The sequence below is a fragment of the Amblyraja radiata genome, chromosome 10 (genome assembly GCF_010909765.2).
Source record: "Amblyraja radiata isolate CabotCenter1 chromosome 10, sAmbRad1.1.pri, whole genome shotgun sequence".
Taxonomy (NCBI): Eukaryota; Metazoa; Chordata; class Chondrichthyes; order Rajiformes; family Rajidae; genus Amblyraja; species Amblyraja radiata.
The window spans coordinates 26197000-26224253 of NC_045965.1; the positions used below are offsets into that span (position 1 = coordinate 26197000).

At 44.1% G+C, this 27254-nt stretch overlaps 1 protein-coding gene across 11 annotated transcripts in view; it reads left to right on the plus strand.

Annotated features, from left to right (window-relative positions):
• rasal2 (RAS protein activator like 2) overlaps window positions 1-27254 on the plus strand; it is a 351759-nt gene that overhangs the window by 254821 nt on the left and 69684 nt on the right. For all 11 annotated transcript variants that reach the window (XM_033028400.1, XM_033028395.1, XM_033028394.1 and 8 more), the window contains one exon: window positions 5178-5296. In XM_033028400.1, coding sequence (XP_032884291.1) covers window positions 5178-5296 — 119 coding nt within the window. The remainder of the gene's footprint in view (window positions 1-5177; window positions 5297-27254) is intronic.

The window sequence follows — 27254 nt, forward strand, 5'->3', positions numbered from 1 at the left end:
CATTTATATCTGATGCTTCGGCTTGCCCATGACTAAGATGACAGCTAACATTGTTGATATGTAGATTACTGTTTTGCCTGTACCCACCGCTTATGGTACCACGGTGTGTGGGTGTGAATGAGGTGTGGCTATGTGTTTACAACATTGGCTATAGAAAATATATTGCAGATAGAAAAATGTGGGGAAAATGTCATCCACTGCGGCAGAATAAGTTAAAAAAAGTGATTTTGAGATTGAGATTGAAAATTATAGATGCTTTGAAGATTGTTAGTGTTCTTATATACAGATAATGTAGATACACGTAACAATTAGGAAGGCAAATTGGGTAGGGTTTAGTGTATTTGGGGAATTGAAGAATATAGGATTGGCACAGGAAAGTGGTGCTGCAATGAAAGTCCGCCATGATGTTATTTAATGGTGGAACAGGCAAAGTGGTCAAATGGCTGACTCCTGCATTTATTTCTTGTATTGTTATGAGATGGAAAAGAACAATTGGGGGAAGTTTTTCAGATTCTTCTTATTTCTTTAGTTGGTCTTCATTGCCTTCACTGAAGTTCTATGGGTTTTGACGTGACACAGGAGTGCACTGTGGAGCAGGCTGCATGTTCATGGTGGAGTTGACTGGTAGAGATGGGGAGGTGGTGTGCTCTTTCCATCATGTACTGTATGCTCCCTATGCATGGCTTGTGGTTCTCTGTGCCATTCTGATGATCCTTCAGCACTTTGAACAGCTGTGTGCCATTGATTGTCCGATGTTAATGGGAATTATGCAGTTTTTCAAAGAGGTTTTGTGAATAGCCTTCTTCCGCCACTTTCAAATCTCATCTTGGTGCTCAAGGTTATATGTAAATCTGTAACGAGTATTGGCTAACAAACAGGAATTGGCAAGTAGGGAATGGGTCGTACTTTTAATTTAATAACCTATAAGCCGTGGAACAGCACAGGTAACAGGCATCGGTACTGGGAACACAACTATAATGCATTATAATGACTTGGAAGAAGGAAGCAAATGTACAATAGTTAAATTTGCAGACACTCAAGAATAGGTGGGAAGGCAAATTGTGAGTAGATAGATAGATAGATAGATAGATAGATAGATAGATAGATAGATAGATAGACAGACAGACAGACAGACAGACAGACAGACAGACAGACAGACAGACAGACAGATAGATAGATAGATAGATAGATAATTGTGTTGCCTGCAGTCGTACACAGAATCAATAATAACAAAACATACAATAAACACAAATTAAACATCCACCACAGTGAGTTCACCAAGCACATCCTCACTGTGATGGAGGCAAAGTCTTAGTCTCCGTCTCTTCCCTCCTTGTTCTCCCTCTGCGCTGAGGCGATCGATCCAGGCCGAAGATGCCGCTCTCCAGTCCAGCGGACCTCTGTGGTGATGTCGCTGCCGCCGAAAGCCGGAACGCCGTATCCCCTCCGAGACGGCCCGCCACAGCATCAGCTCCGGGCCGCCGCCCCCGCTCCAGGCCGCCGCCCCAGCTCCAGGTCCCGCAGTCTCTGCTCCAGGCCGCCGCCCCAGCTCCAGGTCCCGCAGTCTCCGCTCCGGGTCGCCGCCCCAGCTCTGGGTCCCGCAGTCTCCGCTCCAGGCCGCCGCCCCAGCTCCGGATCCCGCAGTCTCCGTTCCGGGCCGCTGCCCCAGCTCCGGGCCGCCGCCCCAGCTCCGTGTCCCGCAGTCGCCGTTCCAGGTCCCGCAGTCTCCGCTCCGGGCCGCCGCCCCAGCTCCGTGTCCCGCAGTCGCCGTTCCAGGTCCCGCAGTCCCCGCTCCGGGCCGCCGCCCCAGCTCCGGGCAGCCGCCCCAGCTCCAGGCCGCTGCCCCAGCTCCGGGTCCCGCAGTCGCCGTTCCAGGTCCCGCAGTCTCCGCTCCGGGCCGCTGTCCCAGCTCCGGGCAGCCGTCCCAGCTCCGGGCCGCCGCCCCAGCTCCAGGCCGCCGCCCCAGCTCCGGGTCCCGCAGTCGCCGTTCCAGGTCCCGCAGTCTCCGCTCCGGGCCGCTGTCCCAGCTCTGGGCAGCCGTCCCAGCTCCGGGCTGCCGCCCCAGCTCCAGGCCGCTGCCCCAGCTCCGGGTCCCGCAGTCGCCGTTCCAGGTCCCGCAGTCTCCGCTCCGGGCCGCCGCCCCAGCTCCGGGCAGCCGCCCCAGCTCCAGGCCGCTGCCCCAGCTCCGGGTCCCACAGTCTCAGCTCCGAGCCGCTGCCCCAGCTCCGGGTCCCGCAATCTCAGCTCTGAGCCCCGCTGCATCAGCTCCAGGCCGCCGCCGAAAGCCAGAACGCCGCACCAGCAAGTCGGGCCACCGCTGCCTTAGCCCCGAAGACAGCCAGCCTCTCGTTGGTAAGTCCTGGCTGGCTCTGCCTCCGGAGCCTCGGGGTCGGTCGCAGGTTGGAGGCCGCCAGCTCTGCCATTAGGCCTCAGCGCAGACGGAGGCAGAGAAGGGGGAAACGACACGAAAAAGTCGCATTCCCCCGAAGGAAGAGACAGAGAACACGTTTCACCCCCTCTAACACAACCCAACAAACTAAAACTTAACCAAAACAAGACAAAAAAAAACAACAGAAAAAAGTAAAGACAGACGGACTGCAGGCGAGCCGCAGCTGTTAACAGCGCCGCCACTTCCGGAAGTATAGTTGACAGGTAGATATTGATAGGTTAAGTTATTGGACAAAAAATGAGTATAATGTAGATAACTGTGAAGTCGTTTATTTTCTAAAGATACTCAAATCAGCCTCAGAAAATCACTGCTGCAGATCGAATCTTGGGCCCAGTTATCTTCAACATAAAAAAATAATAATGTTTCATTAGATTCATGGGGTGTAGACAAGCCCTGTGCTCCTCAATTGTCTACTGAGGTATCATAGAATCATAACATCTATAGCACTGAAACAGCCATTTAAGCCACATCACAAATGCTGACCATAATGCCTCTCTGTGCTAGTCCTATTTACCTGCATTAGCCCACATCTTCTAATTAGCTGTCAATAGACAATAGGTGCAGGAGCAGGGCATTTAGCCCTTCGAGCCAGCACTGCCATTAAATGTGATCATGGCTGATCATCCCCAATCAGTACCCCGTTCCTGCCTTCTCCCCATATCCCCTGACTCCGCTATTTTTAAGAGCCCAATCTAGCTCTCTCTTGAAAGCATCCAGAGAACCAGCCTCCAACGCCCTCTGAGGCAGAGAATTCCACAGACTCACCACTCTGTGAGAAAAAGTGTTTCCTCGTCTCCGTTCTAAATGGCTTACTCCTTACTCTGTCCAAACACCTTTTAAATGTTATAATTGTATCTGCCTCCACTATCTCTTCTGGCAGCTCATTCCAGATATTCACCACCCTCTCTACCGAGTTAAGATTCAGCCACATTGCTGAGCTGCCTATAGACCAGGTAAAGGTAGCAGATTTATTTCTCTTGAGGACATGAATGACATAGGATGCCTTTATTATAATTCAATATTTTTATGCTTATTATTTTCACTATTAATAGTTGTATATTACAGCTTTATTTAAATACTTGAATTTAAAGTCCCTGGTTGCTATGGGGGATACAAATTCATGTCTTCTAATTATAATTTCTGCCTGTGGATACTACTCCAGGCTATGGGGAAAGTGCAAGATAGTGAAATTGATGAATCTTGGATTAACCATGATCCGAATGAATGGCAGAGCTCTTGATCTTATTTATAGTGAACTTGGGTTTGAAAAGAATGGCTGTTTCAGGAGTCTGGTGTGGTGTACTCTCATAGGTAATTTATAATTTAAAGGCAAGGTATTCATTTTATATGGTTTCATAGCTTTCAACCCTGTTAACTATGCATTTTTTCGACCCTACTGGTGTGGGAATCACTTCATGGGCAGGAATGTTCTAGAAGTGGAATTCTCTGCCACAGAAGGTAGTTGAGGCCAGTTCATTGGCTATATTTAAGAGGGAGTTAGATGTGGCCCTTGTGGTTAAAGGGATCAGAGGGTATGGAGAGAAGGCAGGTACAGGATACTGAGAGATGATCAGCCATGATCATATTGAATGGCGGTGCAGACTTGAAGGGCCGAATGGCCTACTCCTGCACCTATTTTCTATGTTTCTATGTTTCTAAGTGCAGTAACATTAATTTCCTGGCAATGAGGTATTCAAGCTTGGAGCTGTTTTCCTCTGCACCAGTGTCGGCAAACTGATCAATTTACTCCATGATCCATGCTACCACTGTAATAATGAGTGTCCTAATACACTGTCCGTACAGTTCTAGATAGTTTAGTTTATTGTCACGTGTACCGAGGTACAGTGAAATGCTTTTGTTGCATACTAACCAGTCAGCAGAAAGACAAGACCAGATTACAATTGAGCCATCCACAGTGCATATATACGTCCAGAAAAGTCCGATTAAAGATAATCCAGGTGTCTCCAATGAGGTAGATAGTAGTTCAGGACTGCTCTCTAGTTGTTGATAGAATGATTCAGTTGCCTGATAATTTGCTCATTACTGCCCAGTATGGATTTACTGCTCTTTTGATATTGGTGCTTGTCCCTGCAATCCACCTACAACCAGCTTTAACTTTGCACTGCATATGCAAATACCACAAAGAAAACTACATGGACTCACACTCCTCACATGCACAATTATAAATTCAACCTCTGCATGATCCTTCAGGATGAACTTTTCTGCATGGAAATGCATGTTTCTATATTTAGACAATCACTGGAGGCTGTACTGTGATCATAGCACTATTGTAACTTTCCACAACCTAGTTATTTTGCTACCTGTACAAAGTATGTTATTTTCAACCCAGAAGATTACTCTCAGCATTGCTGTTTGTGCTAAGTATTTGTAACTTTAAAAATATATGTATTTACTATTTTTGGGGCTTTTGCACAAATGCAGTTAACCATCTTACATTGGAAAAGGCATGCAATTTTAATTCAGCACACACAAATGTGTTCACATCCAGGAGTCGCACAGTGTTTGATGTAGATGAATGCTAGTAGCCTTGAGTAGAAGATTGATTGGAAAGTATTCCATGTTGGGAACAAATGCAACATATTGTATTTTCCTATTTTTAACAACTAATATTCCAGATAATAATTTCCTCAGCTTCATTTTGACTTTCATAGACCATCTTAAACTTACCTGAAGCACTAATTGTATTTTATTCTCTCTTTTGGTGCAGGGATTTTTCAGTAAAAGGTTAAAAGGCTCTATCAAACGAACCAAGAGCCAGCCAAAGCTCGACCGCAACACCAGCTTCCGTCAGATACTACCATCATTGAGAAACTCAGAGAGTGAACGGTAAAACATTATCAGTTTACTTATCTCCAATTTGAGTATTAAAGTGGTTAAATGTAGAATGCTGCATATAAGTTAAAAATTCTGGCCCTCAGTCAAGGTGTCCTATTCCTTGTGGATGTGCAATGTATCTATACGTCACCCTGTGGACTGCACATGCACTGTGTGCGTGTGTGTGTGCGCATGATTTTTACTTGTCTATTCATTGTTGAATTCATGTCATGAATAAAAGGCATTGTTGGAAGATTTAATTTCTTTTCCAAGACAATACGATTTGACAACATTTATTCTGTCGTGCCACAGAGAGCAATATTCGATAGTGTGGTTTAGTTGTCATCTTCACACTGAATGTCACAATAGAAGAAGAAACACAGATTTTAATTATTAACTGTTTTTGCTTTGTGTAAATTGTCTACTAATATAGTGCAGAAAGAAAGAAATATGCCCCTAAATTCTGCACTAGCGAAGATCAAATTGGCTCATTCCAAGAAATCAGTTAATTCCACATTCCTGCCTTTCCTGGATTCCTGCACATTTTTCTCTCTTTAGTCTTTAACTGATTATCTTTTGAAATTGTAGCTACCATGCTAGCCACTTTCTAAATAAAAAAACTTTTCCTTGTGTTTCTTATACTTGTGGTAATGGCTTGCATCTGGTTCTTCGATCACTAAAAATAGTACCTCTCTATTTACTCTTTAAACCCTTCATGCCTTTATTCCTCTCCACCTCCCAATACATGTTTTTCTGCTGTAAAGTGTGCAACCCAACCTTCCCCCGAGTATCTATGCAATCCCTGAAACCATTTCACAAAATAGCTAACATAACCTCCCCAAAGCCACCATGATCTCCCTAAACTTGGATTCCAAGACTTGCAAACAACTTTCCACTGAAATGCCAACTAGTGCTTTACCTCATGATGAACTTTCAGCCTCTGTTTATAAAGTTTAGTGATTCATATTTTTATTGACTGCTTTGTTAGCTGTCCTATCCCCTGCAAAGATTTGTGCAACAAATACTTTTAGTCTGATTGTTTGTGCAGTTTAAAATTGCATCATTGATGTATTGTCTCCCTTTATTTTTTCCACAATCTTTATTCAAACATTTGTCAATGTTAAAATTAATCTTCCATTTGTTCATTCTTTACACTTGATCTTCAAATCTATTCCCGTCTCTTTTGTTTGCTTTTTAGTCGTGTAATTTACAGATTTTGAAATTGTGCCCGAGTACGTCATTAATTTATATCGGGGAATGTCACTGTGAACGTTCCTCAGTAGCAAACAGAGCCTTCAACACAAGTGTCCATTCTTACTCCCTTCTGCAGTTTTGTAATAATTCTGCCATTGCCCATTTTATCACACGGTTTCAAATTTTACCAGCAAGCCTGATACTTTATCAATCACTTTTTAAATTTCATAGTTGCAAATTTGAGTTCTACTTTGCCTGTCATTTTTTTTTGTCAAGATACGATTTAATTGAATTAGTGTCTAGAATGTGGAACAAACAAGACTTCAGGACGGAGTGTTGCTTCCCTAGTGCCATGGTTCAGGATGTCTCTGGGCAACTGCAGACCATTCTCAAGTGGGAGTCTGAGCAACTAGAGGCACATTGATATCATAATATCGGTATGAAAAGTGATGAGGTCTTGTGGAGTGAATATATGAGGTTAGGAAAGAGGTTAAAAAGCAGGAGCTTGAGGGTGGTAATGCCTGGACTACTCTCAATGCCAGGTGCTAGGCTGGACAGGAATGGAAGGATAGGCCACGTGAGTACATGTCTGAGGAGTTGGAGCAGGGGGCAAGGTTCAGGCTTTTGTGAATTGCTTGCACAGTGGCTCAGATGGTAGGGTGCTGAGGCTTTATAAGGCACTGGTCAGACTGCATTTGGAGTAGTGTGAGTATTTTTGGGTCCCATATCTGTGGAGGGATGTGCTGGCAATGGAGAGTGTCCAGAGAAAATTTATGAGAAGAATCCCAGGATTGATTGGGTTAACATATGCAGGCACTGGGCCTGTACTCGCTGGAGTTTAGAAGGATGTGGTGAGGATGTTTCCACGTGGGAATTTCTTTAGTCAGAGGGTGGTGAATCTGTGGGATTCATTGCCACAGACTGTTTGGAGGCAAAGAAAATTGATATTTTTAAGGCAGAGATTTGCAGATTCTTGATTAGTAAAGGGTTATGGGTGAAGACAGGAGAATTGGATTGAGAGGGAAAGATAGATCATCCATGATTAAATGGCGGTGTAGACCTGATGGGCCGAATGGCCTAATTCTGCGCCATGAACTTATGAAGCCCCCTTTTTAAAATGAGCACATTTTTTAATCAACTTCTATCGTATTATATGTTCAATTTGAGAAAGGCTGGAATAAAGACAGATTTTCTGAATACGTTTTCTTTTATAGTTTAAATTTTCTTACATTCTTCAAGTAGCAGTGGAGGATATTTTTGATGTCTCATTTAAACCATGTTATTTATTTAATACTTTAAAATGTTTTCATGTTGATTGGCCTGGTGAGTTTGAAATGAACAGTGTCATAAAAACAAAATGACAGCAAGCTTATCCGTTATGCTACTCAGTTTTTAACATACAAAATTTCAGTAAGCACTTGAATCTTTTGGTGTGTGAATTGCCTTTGGGAAATTTCTTACGTTCAAAAAATCATTGGATGACATGAAGGATTTTTGAATTACATGGCGTGTTTTTATATAATTGTGTCTCTGGATTATCAGAGGAAGGGCAGTCATCTGCATTACTTTATTGTCTTAAATTATGTAAAGGCAGAAATATAATGGCTGCTAATGTGTATCTGTCTTTCCCTTTATCCTCTTATGGTTATTGCTTCTTGTGTAATTGCCTTGCTGTCCCTGAGAATGTTAATTAGTTCTTAAAATCATAGGTATGGCAAATAATGTGATAAAATTGTGGTAGAAGAGAAAAGAGGCACATAGTACAGGGCTTTACTGAGGACAATGGGATGAAATTCCATTTCTCTGTCACAACATTGGAAGTAAATTTTCAGAAGCCACTGGCCACAGTTATTAACTATTCTGTTTTTGGGATGTTCTCAGAATTCAATGGCAAAATAACAAGAGGGATGGCTTCTCTTCAAAGTATTTCATGTTATGCCACAAATTGGACAGGCAGGACAAATTGGTCAAGGACAGGCAGACTTGATTCAGAACTGCTGTAGCTTTGGGAGCAACAACAGCAGCAGGAGCTTAGCAAGAGATACGACTGATTGGCTCTAGCCCAAGTGGGAGGAGAGAAGTGAGTCAGTGCTGGGAAAACAGTTGAAAACTGAGGAATTTGGTTTGTAAATTGGTAAATCAGGCAATTTATCAGTCAATTTAAGCAAGACTGCTCTTAGCGAGCGGCAGTGAGTGAGCGGCGTTGTGAGGGAAGTGCCCTGTGAGTAAAGTGTGAGTCTTTGGCTCGAGAGTCTTCGGCGAGGAGGCTGAGGAGAGGAGACTACGCAAAACACTGCAGAGGGAGAGACGAAAGAAGGAGATGTCAGGCAAGCTGATTCAGTGTGATGCTTGCAGTATGTGGGAGGTCAAGGACACCGCTGGTGCCTCTGGCTGCTACAAATGCGAAAAGTGCATCCAGGTAGAGCTCCTGAAGGGCCGTGTTGGGGAACTGGAGAAGCAAGTGGATGACCTACGGTTCGTCCGAGAAACGGAGTCGTTACTCGACAAGTCCTACAGTACGATTGTTACACCTAAGGTACTGGAAGAGAGAAGGTGGGAGACAGTGAGAACGGGAGGGAAGCATGGAATGCCAACGTCCCCGGGTGTTGTACCTCTTGTGAACAGGTTCACCCACTTAGAAGCTGTCGGGACAGAAGAGGTGTTTACACTGGGCGGCGGACTGGCTTGTGATGCGAATAGGGCTGTTGAGCCGAAACCAAAAAGGCCTAAGGCAGGCAACGCCATTGTAGTAGGAGACTCCATTGTGAGAGGTACGGACAGGGGTTTCTGCGGCAACAGACGGGATGCGAGGATGGTGTGCTGCCTTCCTGGTGCCAGGATCCAGGATGTCACGGACAGAGTGCAGAAAATCCTCAAGGGCGAAGGTGAACATCCGGAAGTGGTAGTGCATGTCGGCACAAACGATGTCGGAAAGAAGGGGATGAATATTCTGCAGCGTGACTTTAGAGAGCTCGGAAAAATGCTGAAAAGCAGGACCTCCAGGGTTGTTATCTCCGGTTTGCTTCCAGTTCCTCGTGCTGGCGAGAGCAGGAACAGGGAGATACGGGACCTGAACGTGTGGCTGAGGAACTGGTGCACGGGGCAGGGATTTAGATTCTTAGATCACTGGGATCTGTTTTGGGGTAAGGGGGAACTGTACAAAAGGGACGGATTGCATCTTAACAGGTGTGGGACCAGCATTCTGGCAGGCAGGTTTGCCACTGCTACACGGGTGGTTTTAAACTGAATAAGGGGGGTGGGGTGTCGAATGGGCAAGTGGAGGATGGAGTTAAAGGGAAAAGGTTTCTTAAATGTGTGAGCGTAGAGACAGAGGGGTGTAAAATGAGGGTAGAAGCAATAGGTAGCAAGGTGAAAAGTAAAAGTGGCAGGCCGGAACATCCAGGGCAAAAATCAAAAAGGGCCACTTTTCAACAAAATTGTATAAGGGGTAAGAGTGTTGTAAAAACAAGCCTGAAGGCTTTGTGTCTCAATGCAAGGAGCATTCGTAATAAGGTGGATGAGTTGAATGTGCAGATAGCTATTAATGACTATGATATAGTTGGGATCACGGAGACATGGCTCCAGGGTGACCAAGGCTGGGAGCTGAACATCCAGGGATATTCAATATTCAGGAGGGATAGACAGAAAGGAAAAGGAGGTGGGGTAGCGTTGCTGATTAGAGAGGAGATTAACGCAATGGAAAGGAAGGACATTAGTTTGCAGGATGTGGAATCGGTATGGGTAGAGCTGCGAAACACTAAGGGGCAGAAAACGCTGGTGGGTGTTGTGTACAGGCCACCTAACAGTAGTAGTGAAGTTGGAGATGGTATCAAACAGGAAATTAGAAATGCGTGCGACAAAGGCAAAACCGTTATAATGGGTGACTTCAATCTACATATAGATTGGGTGAATCAAATTGGCAGGGGTGCTGAGGAAGAGGATTTTTTGGAATGTATGCGGGATAGTTATCTAAATCAACATGTAGAGGAACCAACGAGAGAGCAGGCTATTTTAGACTGGGTATTGAGTAATGAGGAAGGGTTAGTTAGCAGTCTTGTTGTACGTGCCCCCTTGGGCAAGAGTGACCATAATATGGTTGAGTTCTTCATTAGGATGGAGAGTGACATTGTTAATTCAGAAACAATGGTTCTGAACTTAAAGAAAGGTAACTTTGAGGGTATGAGACGTGAATTGGCCAAGATTGACTGGCAATTAATTCTAAAAGGGTTGACGGTGGATATGCAATGGAAGACATTTAAAGACTGCATGGATGAACTACAAAAATTGTTCATCCCAGTTTGGCAAAAGAATAAATCAGGGAAGGTAGTGCATCCGTGGATAACAAGGGAAATCAGGGATAGTATCAAAGCGAAGGATGATGCGTACAAATTAGCCAGAAAAAGCAGCATACCGGAGGACTGGGAGAAATTCAGAGACCAGCAGAGGAGGACAAAGGGCTTAATTAGGAAAGGAAAAATAGATTATGAAAGAAAACTGTCAGGGAACATAAAAACTGACTGCAAAAGTTTTTATAGATATGTGAAAAGAAAGAGATTAGTGAAAACAAATGTAGGTCCCTTGCAGTCAGAAACAGGTGAGTTGATCATGGGGAACAAGGATATGGCGGACCAATTGAATAACTACTTTGGTTCCGTCTTCACTAAGGAAGACATAAATAATCTGCCGGAAATAGCAGGAGACCGCGGGTCAAAGGAGTTGGAGGAATTGAGTGAAATCCAGGTTAGCCGGGAAGTGGTGTTGGGTAAATTGAATGGATTAAAGGCCGATAAATCCCCAGGGCCAGATAGGCTGCATCCCAGAGTACTTAAGGAAGTAGCTCCAGAAATAGTGGATGCATTAGTAATAATCTTTCAAGACTCTTTAGATTCTGGAGTAGTTCCTGAGGATTGGCGGGTAGCAAACGTAACCCCACTTTTTAAGAAGGGAGGGAGAGAGAAAACGGGGAATTACAGACCAGTTAGTCTAACATCGGTAGTGGGGAAACTGCTAGAGTCAGTTATTAAAGATGGGATAGCAGCACATTTGGAAAGTGGTGAAATCATTGGACAAAGTCAGCATGGATTTACAAAAGGTAAATCATGTCTGACGAATCTTATAGAATTTTTCGAGGATGTAACTAGTAGCGTGGATAGGGGAGAACCAGTGGATGTGGTGTATCTGGACTTCCAGAAGGCTTTCGACAATGTCCCACATAAGAGATTAGTTTACAAACTTAAAGCACACGGCATTGGGGGTTCAGTATTGATGTGGATAGAGAACTGGCTGGCAAACAGGAAGCAAAGAGTAGGAGTAAACGGGTCCTTTTCACAATGGCAGGCAGTGACTAGTGGGGTACCGCAAGGCTCAGTGCTGGGACCCCAGCTATTTACAATATATATTAATGATCTGGATGAGGGAATTGAAGGCAATATCTCCAAGTTTGCGGATGACACTAAGCTGGGGGGCAGTGTTAGCTGTGAGGAGGATGCTAGGAGACTGCAAGGTGACTTGGATAGGCTGGGTGAGTGGGCAAATGTTTGGCAGATGCAGTATAATGTGGATAAATGTGAGGTTCTCCATTTTGGTGGCAAAAACAGGAAAGCAGACTATTATCTAAATGGTGGCCGACTAGGAAAAGGGGAGATGCAGCGAGACCTGGGTGTCATGGTACACCAGTCATTGAAAGTGGGCATGCAGGTGCAGCAGGCAGTGAAGAAAGCGAATGGTATGTTAGCTTTCATAGCAAAAGGATTTGAGTACAGGAGCAGGGAGGTTCTACTGCAGTTGTACAGGGTCTTGGTGAGACCACACCTGGAGTATTGCGTACAGTTTTGGTCTCCAAATCTGAGGAAGGACATTATTGCCATAGAGGGAGTGCAGAGAAGGTTCACCAGACTGATTCCTGGGATGTCAGGACTGTCTTATGAAGAAAGACTGGATAGACTTGGTTTATACTCTCTAGAATTTAGGAGATTGAGAGGGGATCTTATAGAAACTTACAAAATTCTTAAGGGGTTGGACAGGCTAGATGCAGGAAGATTGCTCCCGATGTTGGGGAAGTCCAGGACAAGGGGTCACAGCTTAAGGATAAGGGGGAAATCCTTTAAAACCGAGATGAGAAGAACTTTTTTCACACAGAGAGTGGTGAATCTCTGGAACTCCCTGCCACAGAGGGTAGTCAAGGCCAGTTCATTGGCTATATTTAAGAGGGAGTTAGATGTGGCCCTTGTGGCTAAGGGGATCAGAGGGTATGGAGAGAAGGCAGGTACGGGATACTGAGTTGGATGATCAGCCATGATCATATTGAATGGCGGTGCAGGCTCGAAGGGCCGAATGGCCTACTCCTGCACCTAATTTCTATGTTTCTATGTTTCTATGGATGAAATCAATTTCCCTATGAGCAGAATTGAACTTCTTGTGTATTCTTTGAGTAATTAAAGCGGAGGAAAAAAAACTGTGATAGCGAGTAAATCTGAGTAAAGATGGTAAATCTGAGCAAAGGTGGAGTAAAACATCTTTGTGAATTGCTGCTTTGTGAATGGTACAGCTGCTACCTCACAGAGCCAGAGATCCAGGTTCGATCCTTCCCAGTGCATGGGAGTGCGTTTTCTCTGGGTACTCCACTTCCCTCCCACATTCCAAAGACAGACTGGTTTGTAAGTTAAGGTACACAAAAAAGCTGGAGAAACTCAGCGGGTGCAGCAGCAACTATGGAGCGAAGGAAATGGGCAACGTTTCGGGCCGAAACTCTTCGTCTGAAGAAGGGTTTCGGCCCGAAACGTTGCCTATTTCCTTCGCTCCATAGATGTTGCTGCACCCGCTGAGTTTCTCCAGCTTTTTTGTGTACCTTCGATTTTCCAGCATCTGCAGTTCCTTCTTAAACACTGGTTTGTAAGTTAATTGGCTTCAGTAAATTGCCCCTAGTGTGCACGATATAACTTATATACGGGGGGGGGGGGGGGATCATTGGTCAGCATGGACTCAGTGGGCCAAAGGGGCCTGCTTCCATGCATTGCCTCTAAGTTAAACATGAGCCTATCATAATTCAGCAGTTTTATTGGATTGAAGATGATGTGGCTACAACGTGAGTGGGAAAAGATGGGAGAGAATAATCAATAAAATTAGGATTTGGATAGCAATTAAACACTCAAGGCACAGGGAAATATAGCAGACTAAAGGTTCAAAGGTCTGTTTATTTTCACGTGTACCAGTTAAGGTACAGTGAAACTCGAATTATCATACACCCATACTAAGAAAAGCAACAAGACACACAACTACATAAAGGTTAACATAAACATCCACCACGGCAGATTCCCCACATTCCTCACTGTGATGATGGAAGGCAATAAAGTCTAATCTTCTTCCTCTTTATTCTCCCGCGGTCGGGGCAGTCAAACCATCCGCAGTTCCCTCAGCCGGCGATCGAAGCTTCCACGTCGGGGTGATCGAAGCTCCCGCAGCGGGGGGGGGGTCAAAGCTCCTGCGGCTTGGAGCTCCCGAGGTCGGTGTCTAACTGGGCGCACGAGCCCCACGATGTTAAAGTCGCAGGCTCGGAGCTCTGAGGTCAATCCCCGATAGGGATTGCCAGGTCCACAAAAGTGAAGTCCTTCAGCCTCCCACGGTTGGAGCTCCAGCAAAGGCCGCCAACTCCACGATGTTAGGCCATAGTGCAGACTGAGATACGATATGGAAAAAAAATAGCATCTCCGTCGAGGTAAGAGATTTAAAAGAGTCCCCCCCCCCCTCACATAAATCAAGCTAAAGAACACTTAAACATCCATTTAACCCGTACTAAAAAACAATAAAGAAGGACTGGACGAGACAGAGGCAGCCATTGTGGAAAATAGATATTGTTCCAGAGAAATGGAATATTGGTATGACATGGGAGGCGAACAGAAGGTGTGGAAACCAGATTCAGTTCGTTGAGGATAGCATGTAAGAAACAGAAAACAGTCATTTTGAACATGGACAGAAAATACATTTCCAGCATTAACTGATAAGAGAGTAGATATTAATATTAATATCTCAGTTCCATGTGGGTTTGAGGCGTGGACATTTTGATGGAGGAAGGGTGGGGAGGTTTCCAGGAACGAGTGAGTCACAGTGGAGTGGGTGGGGGAATGGGCTCCTAAATGAAAGGAAGGTATATGTGGCAGGCTGTTCTGTTGGGTATTGGGTATACAGGTGCACAACCTTTTATCCGAAGATCCAAATAACGAAAACCTCCGAATAACGGACATTTTTTCGGTCCTTGAAGAAAGGTCCTTGAAAACGTTCACCGAGGGCGGCCCGCAGAGGTGACAGCGGAACCTCCGGTCGGTCCTCGAAGAAAGGGGAACTAAATCCCCATTCATAAAAGAGAAGGTGAGGGTATATTGCGCGGGAGGGTTAATAATTGACAATATGCTGCTGCCTGCCCGCTGAGTTAAAAAGTTCCCACGGTAGACTCACGATACACAGTGTATCGTGAGTCTTGCGTGGGAACGTTTTAACTCAGCGGGCAGGCAGCGTCGCTCCCTTCAGTTTCACCCCACCTACACCCCTCTGCTTCCCGGCCATGTGTGTGACCCCTTCCCTCCCCTCTCCAGCTCCCCGCCCATTGCACCGGCGCGGGGGCTTTGCACTGTCTTCACGTCGGCAATGCCAGCAGGTCAGTGCCAGTCACCGGAGACGTCAGGACCAACGGGACACCGACCCCCAGGCCCACTGCAAGCACGGAGATCCCAGAGACCCACAGCCAGCAGCAGCCCAGCCCCGTTCCAACTCCAGAGGAAAACTGCAAACTGGCCGGAGACGTCAGGACCACCAGAAGCCGCTCCCCGATGGGCCGCTACGGCGACAAATGGCAGTTCGCCCACAGCCCGAGCTGTGCCCCCTCATCGGGACACCGACCCCCAGGCCCACTGCAAGCACGGAGATCCCAGATCAGCAACTCCAGCCCAGCCCCGCTCCAAGTACGTCTTGTTCTTGGGGGGGGCGCAGCTCGGGCTGTGGGCGAACTGCCACTTGTCGCCGTAGCGGCCCATCGGGGAGCAGATTCCTCTGGAGTTGGAGGGGGAGGGGGGTATTGTGCTGTTTGATCGCCCCCTACTATCCCAGGGACAGGGAGACAGGACGTTAACCGAGGGCGGCCCGCAGAGGTGACAGCGGAACCTCCGGTCGGTCCTCGAAGAAAGGGGAACTAAATCCCCATTCATAAAAGAGAAGTGGAGGGTATATTGCGCGGGAGAGTAGGAATCCCAAGACAAAGTTGAGTGAGCGTTCACCAAGGGTGGCCCGCAGAGGTGACAGCGGAACCTCCGGTCGGTCCTGGAAGAAAAGGGAACTAAATCCCCTTCATAAAAGAGAAGTGGAGGGTATATTGCCCGGGAGGGTATATCGCCTACCTGGAAGAAACCGGACATTTTTTCCAGGATGTCGTCTGCACACCAAAGCTCACCAAAGCTCATGTTTGGCGCTAAACATGGCACGCCAAAGCTCACGTTTGGCGCCAAATGCACGTCGCCTCTGCTGCACACGGATATAAGAGTGTGAAAATGTCGCCTAAGGCCGCCTAAGGGCATGTAGCCCCGCTAGGGTGACATGAGTGCGAGAGGTGATTCAATGCTGCGGTCACATTTACAAATTCAGGAATTCATTCAACACACTGCATTTCATACAGACATTTATTCTGCAAGAAAAATCTACATTGAAGACTCAAACTCGCGACCGAGGAACTGACGGGATCAAGGCGCAAACTCGCGACCTTGCGGATATGTGCCGAGCACTCTACCACTGAGCCAGCCATTAAAATCTACGCAAAAAAATTTCCATTCCGAAGGCCGACAAATTACGAATTACGAAAAGTGTCTGGTCCCAAGGCTTTCGGATAAAAGGTTGTGCACCTGTATCTGTAAATTACAAATTCTCTTCATTGCAGATATAATCAAAGGTGCTCTTAAGTCATTGAAGTTTAAGGGTCTTCAATGTTTGTTTGCCAGTTTGTTTGAGAATTATTGGGATGCCTGTGTTAGTTTGCCAGCATGGCAAAACAAATTGTTAGCTTCATTTCTCTCCACACATGCATATTGTAAAATAGTCCTTTCTCTTGTGTTGAATTATTGTTTGGGCAAAGTCAGCATATTGTTCAATATTGTTCCAAACTCGACACTTAATGCAGTTATCAATCATTCAAGACAGGTTGCTTATCCCTCCGTGGTGCCCAAGTGCCCTGTAGGTCAAAGTTAGATGTTCTCTGAAGGCATACAGTGCCCTCCATATTCCATCAGTTATTTATTTGCCTCTGTACTCCACAATTTGAGATTTGTAATAGAAAAAATCACATGTGGTTAAAGTGCACATTGTCAGATTTTATTAAAGGCCACTTTTATACATTTTGGTTTCACCATGTAGAAATTACAGCTGTGTTTATACATAGTTCCCCCATTTCTGGGCACCATAATGTTTGGAACACATGGCTTCACATGCGATTATAATTGCTCAGGTATGTTTAATTGCATCCTAAATGCAGGTATAAGAGATCTCTCAGCACCTAGTCTTTCCTACAGTATTTCCATCACCTTTGGAAACTTTTATTGCTGTTTATCAACATGAGGACCAAAGTTGTGCCAATGAAAGTCAAAGAAGCCATTATGAGACTGAGAAACAAGAATAAAACTGTTAGAGACATCAGCCAAACCTTAGGCTTACCAAAATCAACTGTTTGGAACATCATTAATAAGAAAGAGAGCACTGGTGAGCTTACTAATTGCAAAGGGACTGACAGGCCAAGGAAGACCTCCACAGCTGATGAAAAGAATTCTCTTTATAATAAAGAAAAATCCCCAAACACCTGCCTGACAGATCAGAAACAGAAGACTTTGTGAACAGAAATACTGAGGCTACACTGCAAGATGCAAACCACTGGTTAGCCAGGTTACAGTTTGCCAAGAAGTACTTAAAAGAGCAAACACAAGTCTGGAAAAAGGTCTTGTGGACAGATGAGACGAAGATTAACTTATATCAGAGTGATGGCAAGAGCAAAGTATGGAGGAGAGAAGGAACTGCCTAAGTTCCAAATCACACCACCTCATCTGTGAAACACGGTAGTGGGGATGTTATGGCCTGGGCATGGATGGTTGCTGAAGGTACTGGCTCACTCATCTTCATTGATGATACAAGTGCTGATGGTAGTAGCATAATGAATTCTGAAAGGTATAGGAACATCCTATCTGCTCAAGTTCAAACAAATGCCTCAAAATCATTGGCTGGCTTGTTCATTCTACAGCAAGACAATGATCCCAAACATACTGCTAAAGCAACAGAGGAGTTTTTCAACGCTAAAAAAATGGTCAATTCTTGAGTGGCCAAGTCAATCACCCGATCTGAACCCAATTGAGCATGCCTTTTATATGCTGAAGAGAAAACTGAAGGGGAGAGGCCTGGGACCGTTGGAGAGAGTGGAGGAGGGTCAGGGCGGTGAGTATATAAATCGAGCGCGGGGCTTGCTTTTACAGAGGCCCGGGACCGTTGGAGAGAGTGGAGGAGGGTCAGGGCGGTGAGTATATAAATCGAGCGCGGGGCTTGCTTTTACAGAGGCCCGGGACCGTTGGAGAGAGTGGGGGAGGGTCAGGGCGGTGAGTATATAAATCGAGTGCGGGGCTTGCTTTTACAGAGGCCCGGGACCGTTGGAGAGAGTGGAGGAGGGTCAGGGCTTTTACCAAAGTCTGTAACGTTCCACACTTCATAGGGAGGGTTCTGGTGGAAGCCGCTGATTGGTGGAAACAGACTAGAGGAAGCAGCTGATTGGGTGCAACCTCAGGTTAGCATTTCTGCTTTCTGGTTAAAGGTACAGTGCTTTAGTAAAGGTACAGTGGGCTAAAGGTACAGTGAGCTAAAGGTACAGTGAGCTAAAGGTACAGTGCTTTTTGTTTATATAATAAAGGTACAGTTTAAAGGTCAAGAGGGAGCAGCTGTTGTGAGTCAGATACCTGCTGATTTCTCCCAGCAGTTTCTATTGTATTGTACTTGTATCAGATCCAGGGTAAGGCGGGAGAATGACAGTCAGAGCAGTGTACTGTTCGGGATGTCAGATGTGGGAGGTCATGGTGTCGGATGGCCCTCCAGACGTCCACATCTGCACCAGGTGCAGCGAGATGGGGCTCCTAAGGGACCGTATTAGGATCCTGGAGCAGCAGCTCGATGACCTCTGTCTGGTCAGGGAGAGTGAGGAGGTCATAGAGGGGAGTTATAGGGAGGTGGTCACTCCAAAACCACGGGAGAGAGACATGTGGGTCACGCTAAGGAAGGGCAAGGGGCAGAGGCAGGGACGAGTGAGTACTCCAATGTCGGTACACCTTGCAAATAAGTACTCCTGTTTGAGTACGGATGGGGGTGACAGCCTGCCCGGGGGTAGCGAGAGCGGACGGGCCTCCAGCACAGAGACTGGCCCTGTTACTCCTGAAGGTAGGGACAAAAAGAAGAGGGCAATAGTAATTGGGGACTCTATTGTTAGGGGGTCGGACAGGCGATTCTGTGGAAGCAGTCGGGAGACCAGGATGGTGGTCTGCCTCCCTGGTGCCAAGGTCTCGGACGTGTCTCAACGCGTCCAAGATATCCTGAAATCAGAGGGAGAGGAGCCTGAGGTCGTGGTACATATAGGTACCAATGACATAGGTAAAAAAAGGGAAGAGGTCCTGAAGGGAGGATTTAGGGAGTTGGGAGGAGAGTTAAGGAAAAGGACCAAAAAGGTAACAATCTCAGGATTACTGCCTGTGCCACGCGACAGTGAGAGTAGGAATGGAGCGAGGTGGAGGATAAATGCGTGGCTGAAAGACTGGTGCAGAGGGCAGGGATTCAAGTTTCTGGATCATTGGGACTTCTTTTGGGGAAGGTGGGACCTGTACAGAAAGGATGGGTAGCACTTGAACCCGAGGGGGACCAATATCCTGGCGGGGAAATTTGCAAAGGCTACTGGGGAGACTTTAAACTAGAATGGTTGGGGCGAGGGACTCAAATAGAGAAAGCTAGTAGACAGAATGGGAGGCAGGAAGCAGAAAAGGGAAGCACTCGGACACAAGAGGAGAAAGAAAAAAAAGGAAATAGACAGAGAATAAGAGGCGGGGGGTTTCTTAAATGTGCATATTTTAATGCTAGGAGCATTGTAAGAAAGGTGGATGAGCTTAGAGTCTGGATAGACACCTGGAAGTATGATGTTGTGGTGATCAGTGAAACATGGTTGCAGGAGGGCTGTGATTGGAAACTAAATATTCCAGGATTTCGTTGCTTCAGGTGTGATAGAATTGGAGGGGCAAGAGGTGGAGGTGTTGCTTTGCTAGTCAGGGAAGATATTACAGCAGTGCTTTGGCAGGATAGATTGGAGGGCTCATCTAGGGAGGCTATTTGGGTGGAACTGAGAAGTGGGAAAGGTGTAGCAACACTTATAGGGTGTATTATAGACCGCCAAATGGGGATCGAGAATTGGAAGAGCAAATATGTAAGGAGATAGCAGATATTAGTAGTAAGCACAAAGTAGTGATTGTGGGAGATTTCAACTTTCCACACATAGACTGGGAAACACATTCGGTAAATGGGCTGGATGGTTTGGAGTTTGTAAAATGTGTGCAGGATAGTTTTTTGCAGCAATACATAGAGGTACCTACTAGAGGAGGGGCAGTGTTGGACCTCCTGTTAGGAAATGAGACGGGACAGGTGGCGGAGGTATGCGTTGGGGAGCACTTCGGGTCCAGTGATCACGATACCATTAGTTACAATATAATTATGGAGAGGGTCAGAACTGGACCTAGGGTTGAGATTTTTGATTGGAGAAAGGCTAACTTTCATGAGATGCGAAATGATTTAAAAGGAGTGAACTGGGACATTGTGTTTTATGGGAAGGATGTAGAAGAGAAATGGAGGACATTTAAAGGGGAAATTTTAAGAGTACAGAATCTTTATGTTCCTGTTTGGTTGAAAGGAAACAGTAAAAATTGGAAAGAGCCCTGGTTTTCAAGGGAAATTGGACATCTTGTTCGGAAAAAGAGGGAGATCTACAATAATTATAGGCAGCATGGAGTAAATGAGGTGCTTGAGGAGTATAAGGAATGTAAAAAGAATCTTAAGAAAGAAATTAGAAAAGCTAAAAGAAGACATGAGATTGCTTTGGCAAGTAAGGTGAAAGTAAATCCAAAGGGTTTCTACAGCTATATTAATAGTAAAAGGATAACGAGGGATAAAATTGGTCCATTGGAGAGACAGAGTGGACAGCTATCTGCAGAGCCAAAAGAGATGGTGGAGATATTGAACAATTTCTTTTCTTCGGTATTCACCAAGGAGAAGGATATTGAATTATGTGAGGTAAGGGAAACTAGTAGAGTAGCTATGGATACTATGAGTTTCAAAGTAAAAGAAGTACTGACACTTTTGAAAAATATAAAAGTGGATAAGTCTCCAGGTCCTGACAGGATATTCCCTAGGACATTGAGGGAAGTTAGTGTAGAAATAGCCGGGGCTATGACAGAAATATTTCAAATGTCATTAGAAACGGGAATAGTCCCCAAGGATTGGCGTACTGCGCATGTTGTTCCATTGTTTAAAAAGGGTTCTAAGAGTAAACCTAGCAATTATAGGCCTGTTAGTTTGACTTCAGTGGTGGGCAAATTAATGGAAAAGATACTTAGAGATAATATATATAAGCATCTGGATAAACAGGGTCTGATTAGGAACAGTCAGCATGAATTTGTGCCTGGAAGGTCATGTTTGACTAATCTTCTTGAATTTTTTGAAGAGGTTACTAGGGAAATTGACGAGGGTAAAGCAGTGGATGTTGTCTATATGGACTTTAGTAAGGCCTTTGACAAGGTTCCTCATGGGAGGTTGGTTAAGAAGGTTCAACTGTTGGGTATAAATGCAGGAGTAGCAAGATGGATTCAACAGTGGCTGAATGGGAGAAGCCAGAGGGTAATGGTGGATGGTTGTTTGTCGGGTTGGAGGCAGGTGACTAGTGGGGTGCCTCAGGGATCGGTGTTGGGTCCTTTGTTGTTTGTCATGTACATCAGTGATCTGGATGAAGGTGTGGTAAATTGGATTAGTAAGTATGCAGATGATACCAAGATAGGGGGTGTTGTGGATAATGAAGAGGATTTCTAAAGTCTACAGAGTGATTTAGGCCATTTGGAAGAATGGGCTGAAAGATGGCAGATGGAGTTTAATGCTGATAAATGTGAGGTGCTACACCTTGGCAGGACAAATCAAAATAGGACGTACATAGTAAATGGTAGGGAATTGAAGAATACAGTTGAACAGAGGGATCTGGGAATAACCGTGCATAGTTCCTTGAAGGTGGAATCTCATATAGATAGGGTGGTAAAGAAAGCTTTTGGTATGCTAGCCTTTATAAATCAGAGCATTGAGTATAGAAGCTGGGATGTAATGTTAAAATTGTACAAGGCATTGGTGAGACCAAATCTGGAGTATGGTGTACAATTTTGGTCGCCCAATTATAGGAAGGATGTCAACAAAATAGAGAGAGTATAGAGGAGATTTACTAGAATGTTGCCTGGGTTTCAACAACTAAGTTACAGAGAAAGGTTGAATAAGTTAGGTCTTTATTCTCTGGAGCGCAGAAGGTTAAGGGGGGACTTGATAGAGGTCTTTAAAATGATGAGAGGGATAGACAGAGTTGATGTGGACCAGCTTTTCCCTTTGAGAATAGGGAAGATTCAAACAAGAGGACATGACTTCAGAATTAAGGGACAGAAGTTTAGGGGTAACATGAGGGGGAACTTCTTTACTCAGAGAGTGGTAGCGGTGTGGAATGAGCTTCCAGTGGAAGTGGTGGAGGCAGGTTCGTTGGTATCATTTAAAAATAAATTGGATAGGCATATGGATGAGAAGGGAATGGAGGGTTATGGTATGAGTGCAGGCAGGTGGGACTAAGGGTGAAAAGTTGTTAGGCACGGACTTGTAGGGCCGAGATGGCCTGTTTCCGTGCTGTAATTGTTATATGGTTATATGGTTAAAACAAGCATAAGCTAAAGATGGCTGCAATACAGGCCTGGCAGAGCATCACCAGAGAAGACCCCCAGCAACTGGTGATGTCCATGAATTGCAGACTTCAAGCAGTCATTGCATGCGAAGGATATGCAACAAAATGACTCATTTCATTTACATGACATTGCTGTGTCCCATATGTTATGTTGCCCTGAAATGGGGGGACTATGTATAAACACTGCTGTAATTTTTGGTGAAACCAAAATGTATAAAAATGGTCTTTATTAAAATCTGACAATGTGCACTTTAACCACATGTGATTTTTTCTATTACAAATCACAAATTGTGGAGTACAGAGGCAAATAAATGATGGCTCTTTGTCCCAAACATTATGGAGGGCACTGTACTTGGAATATTTGTGCAAATTTCTAATAGTCTGTCTGCTTTGACAACTAGAAGGCTATTTTTACAATTCATTCGTCTCATTTGAATCATGAGCTGGTGCGGAGGACTCTCTTCTTTGGCACCAAGTATTATTTACAGTGTATGCAGATCCCAATAAAATTAGCTAAAGAATCAAAGGATGTCCATTGTTTGCACTTCCATTTGACATTGTAACAAAGCTCTGTAATGCTGGACACCGTTTGTTGTTTCCTCCACTATTTGCTTAGGCAGTGAGATAAATTATGGGGTTACTTTTTCCATTTTGAAATTATTACTCTTCACTCTGGTGACTGATCTTTGTCATTTGGAGACGTGGTTCATGTTAGTCGCTGATTGCAGACTCAGAAATAGGCTGCTGTGGACAGCTGGATTAAAGAACACAATTAAGCTTTTTGCTCTTTGGACGCCACAGCTGATCTGTCTCGCTGAAGAATTATGGAAATGTTGTGATCGGAGGAAAGAAGGCTTTACAGTATTAGAGGAGGCTGATTGTGAATGAGCAAGAAGCTTGTCCTCTGCAGACAGCATGAAGGAACTTTAACTATATGTTTTGTTAAGCAAGGTCTGGTCACTTCCTTTACCAGCAGTACAGATTTAATATACATCCAGCATCTAGTATTGACAAATACAAGATCCGAGCAACTGTGTGTTCTTGTATATTATTTAAAAAATAAATAGTATCTAACACGCATATTTGTCTGTGATGAAAAGTACATTCCAGTTTTTAAACTTGATTTGACCTTGATTCTCCTTTTGCATGGAGGAAGGCCATGGGATATTAAAGTGATCATGTGGTTAAAATGCTTCTTGGTATTGTGTAATGAAAAAGATAATCTGCATAAACCATAGACATTTCAAGTACATAGACTTGCCTTTATCATAGGGGAATCACAGTAAAAGCAAATTGGAAATGGGGTGTTTCTAAACACAGTTTTCTTCCTGAGGAAAATGCCAGGTTTAATGGATGTGTCCATCGAATATTGTTATCTGTAACAAGCCATCTGTACAAAGCGGGCAATTTGCTATCTCTAGTGAAAATATTTATTTACGTTGAGCTGCAGGCAAGTGACCTATTTCACATTTTGCTCTTGGTTCAAGCTGAAAAAATGCAATTACGGGTTTATTTTTGAATCGTAGAGCTCAGCATAGAAAATGGAATGCCAGTCCTCTTGTTCCATGGTGTGGTGACAAACGAACTAGTACTTGTTATTGTTGATGACGCTGCCGGGTAATTATGATGTATAAAATCACAATTCGTTGGGATAAACTGAATGGGAGGGCAATTTTCTATTGGCTTTAGAGGTTGCTACTTGGGGCTTTATTCTTACAATGGATTGAAGGTTTATAATCAAGTTTGAAAGTACTATCTTTTCACCTCGGGTAGCAGGGGTCTGGAATTCACTGCATGAAAGACCAGTAGAAGTTAAAACCATGTTGAAAAAGGTGTTCAATATGTACAAATGCTGAAACCTGCAAGATTGTGAGAGAGGGATAGAGATATGCAAAACTAATGAGAAATTTGGATTTGCTTCATCTGGATGAAACAATGGGCTAAATATTTACTTCCTATGCGATAAACCTCAGATTCTACACTGTTGTAATTAACTAAAAATACATTTTTCCACTTTAGACTGCAGGTTCTCATTTGACTTGTGCTGTGGAGAAAGTTGATGTTAGCAATTATTGCTATTGTTGGGATTCCACAGCAAAGAAATGGTGCACTAGTATTGATTAAATACATGAAAATAGGTTGTTCATAGTTTACAATAAGTTAGCATCATGAATAGGAAGCTATTTCTTAATTTGTAATCAGAGCATGTAATCTGTATACAATCCTGTGATTTGTTCAGGGTAAGCAAATGCAATGGTCTGACGTCTGAAGAAGGGTCTCGACCGGTAACATCACCCATTCCTTCTATCCAGAGATGCTGCTTGTCCTGCTCAGTTACTCCAGCATTTTGTGTCTACCTTAAGCAAATGCAATGTTTTTTTTGATTGATAGATTGATTGAAAGACACAGCATGGAAATAGCCCTTTCACCCACTGAGTCCACGTCGACCAACGATCACCCGTATACACTAGATCTATGTTATCCCACTTTGGAATCTAATCCCAACACATTAGGGGTGAATTACAGTAGCTAATTAACGTATAAACCTGCACATCTATCAAATGTTTGAGGGACTCGGAGGAAACCCACACTGTCACAGGGAGAATGTGCAAACTCCACACCGACAGCACCCAAAGTCAGGCTCGAACCCAGGTCTCTGGCACTCTGAGGCAGCAGCGCTACGGGCTGTGCCACTGTGGTAATGCAGTAGTTAAGAATAAATGTTGTTATATGCATAGAGCATTTATAGAAACTTTTTATGTAGAAAATACCCGGAGTTACTGCAAGTCATTTACATCTCTAAAACTGCAAAATAATGAAACAGTTACTTAGAACATTGCAAATCTGAAAAACTAGAATACATTTGTTCACATTCCAATGTATTTGATTTACTGATAGCCACTGAGGGCATATCTTTATGCGGTTGAATTAACTGTTGTGGAACCATTGCAAGTTTGTTGAGTGATGTGCAGCACTGATAATGGGAAACAGAAAATGTAATATTTGAATAGGTCAAAATTAGCTACAAACATTTTTAATATATCTGATAATTACTGATCCTTAGTTGTCCAAAGATGTACCTGTCAAGTATGTTCTTTGCGATTCGAAGTACGTCTAGACCAAGTAAGACCAAAGGGTTACCTCCTTGAATAAGATTAGGGCATTATTTGGTCTTCATTGAGAATCTGTCAGGTTTCACTGGTGCTTGTTATGATACCAGTCTTCCAATTACCAATTCAATTAATATAGTTTTCCAATTTATTGTTGAGGGATTTGAATCCTCAGCCTTGCAAATCCAGGTAACCATTACAATCTGGACTGTTTTCACAGAATTCAAAATCTAATTTAAGCTCAATTTAATCACAGTTGTGTGAAAATGTCACAAGTCAACGGCAATTGAACCATGCTGATGGGACAAAGCTGAGTACAGGTTTTCATTGTATCTGCCTAAGAGATTTAGATGCAGACGTTAGCCTTAAAAAATATATTGTATTTATAAATTTCATTAACATTTACTGCTTTAATCAAATTTCACTGTATCTTAATTGGTACATGTGACAATTAAATTGAATCTTGATCGCAACAATATTATTTGTTTAGAATGTATAGATAATGTCAAAGATCTAACTGAATTTGTCATATACATTGCAATCAGAATGCCTACAACCTATATCATCAAAGCTAATAACATGGAATGCCCTTTATGGCATTCAGTCAATTTCGAATAAGAGTCGCATTCTTTCTGGAAAATAAGACATAACTGGGCAGATGAAAGGGGAAAAAGGAAGTGTGATTCCATTTTTAAAATAGTTTAGTAAATGGAACAAAAAGTTTCCTCTTGAAGGTTTTTGCAAATATTTGTATGTTTTTGTTTAATTTACTTTAAGATAGTTTACAGATACAGAGTGGAAACGTGCCCTTCGGCCGACTGAGCTCACACTGCCCGCCCTTCACCCGTACATTCATTATACATTATAGAGTCGTCATAGATTCATACAGTGTGGAAACAGGCCCTTCGGCCAAACTTGCCCACACTGACCAACATGTCCCATCCACACTAGTCCCACCTGCCTGTGTTTGGCCCATATCCCTCAAGACCTAACCTATCCATAATCCATAGAATATCAATGTTATCCCACTTTTGCATCCTGCACACATGGGGCAATTTATAGAACCAGCATAACCTACAAACCAGCAGCATCCAGAAAAATATCATGTGGTCACTGAGAGAACGTTCAAAGTCTGTACAGACAGCAGTCGTAGTAAGGATTGAACCTGGGTCTCTGGCGCTGTTAGGGAGTAGATCTACCACTGCGCCACTGTGCCGCCTCAAACAGTACTTTGTTCACATCTCTGAGGAGGTCAAATATCTTCACTGCCTAAGTGTCATGAATTGAAATATATGGTTTGTAGAAAAAGGTTTAATGGGTTTGACAAGTTTGTCTAATTACTTATTATTTTTATCATTTAATTGGTGGAAGATACCTTAGATTTCCATTATGTCAGGTGAGTGGCCAGACACAATGGAAATCTAAGGTACACACTAGTGGCCAGAGGATCTAGGGTGACAGAGGAACTGAAGGAAATTCACATTAGGCAGGAAATGGTGTTAAGTAGACTGATGAGACTGAAGGCTGATAAATCCCCAGGGATGGTCTGCATCCCAGGGTACTTAAGGAGGTGGCTATAGAAATCGTGGCCGCATTGGTGATCATTTTCCAATGTTCTATAGATTCAGGATCAGTTTTTGTG